General features: G+C 32.6%; 1 protein-coding gene across 1 annotated transcript in view; it reads left to right on the plus strand.

Moving 5' to 3' along the window:
• LOTGIDRAFT_176767 (hypothetical protein) overlaps positions 1-734 on the plus strand; it is a gene marked incomplete at both ends in the record, with an annotated part of 2,457 nt that extends 1,723 nt beyond the window's left edge. The window contains one exon of the mRNA XM_009058965.1: positions 627-734. Coding sequence (XP_009057213.1) covers positions 627-734 — 108 coding nt within the window. The remainder of the gene's footprint in view (positions 1-626) is intronic.
• Positions 735-1,035: the final 301 nt, after the last annotated feature.

Genomic DNA, 1,035 nt, shown 5'->3' on the forward strand with positions numbered 1-1,035 from the left:
AAATGAATGATGTAAATTAAGGGTCACATTCAGGTGATTGAAATATATGTAAAAAGGAAATGAAATAAAAGTAATTTTTACAACATTAAAGATAATAGGAAATTTTAAAATAATTCTAGTCACTCTTATTATCATAGTTCCCTTTTCAGTCCTGTTTTAAAACATTCTACACTGTTAGATTGTTTATATACAGGAGTTAAACGCTTTGAGATTTTCAGACAACTGACCTATATTCAGCCTGCGTCCCTACTGAAGTTACTTAGAGTTAAACGCTTTGAGATTTTCAGACAACTGACCTATATTCAGCCTGCGTCCCTACTGAAGTTACTTAGAGTTAAACGATATGTGATTTTCAGACAACTTACCTATATTCAGCCTGCGTCCCTACTGAAGTTACTTAGAGTTAAACGATATGTGATTTTCAGACAACTGACCTATATTCAGCCTGTGTCCCTACTGAAGTTACCTAGAGTTAAACGCTTTGTGATTTTAAGACAACTGACCTATATTCAGCCTGTGTCCCTACTGAAGTTACCTAGAGTTAAACGTTTTGTGATCTTCAGACAACTGACCTATATTCAGTCTGTGTACCTGTGTAATATTGACTATTTATGTTTAGATTAAAGAATCGTATTCTACAGTTAGAAGAAGACTGTAGTTTAAATGAGACAAGATTAAAACATGCTCTAATTAATCAAGATGATACAGGTGATACATTACATCATAAAATACAGGTAATATCTTTATTCTTATATCTTATAATAAAACTAAGTACTAAGAATATATTATAAGTTGTATTATTCTCTACACACGTCGAATTGAAGGCTCAAAATTTGACAGTGAGCTGTGAACACTTTTACTGATTGGCTTAGCTAATGTCCCTTCAAGTGAGTAAGTATTTCATAATGAAAAGTGGTATCAGGTGTCTAGAAGAGTAAGCTTACCCTGCCTTGCACAACACCACCAATGTTGCTCAATATTTCACACAGTATTATCCTTTATTTAGCTTATACATCATATATATATTTGAGAGTA

The sequence above is a fragment of the Lottia gigantea genome, assembly GCF_000327385.1.
Source record: "Lottia gigantea unplaced genomic scaffold LOTGIsca_3660, whole genome shotgun sequence".
NCBI classification, from domain to species: Eukaryota; Metazoa; Mollusca; class Gastropoda; family Lottiidae; genus Lottia; species Lottia gigantea.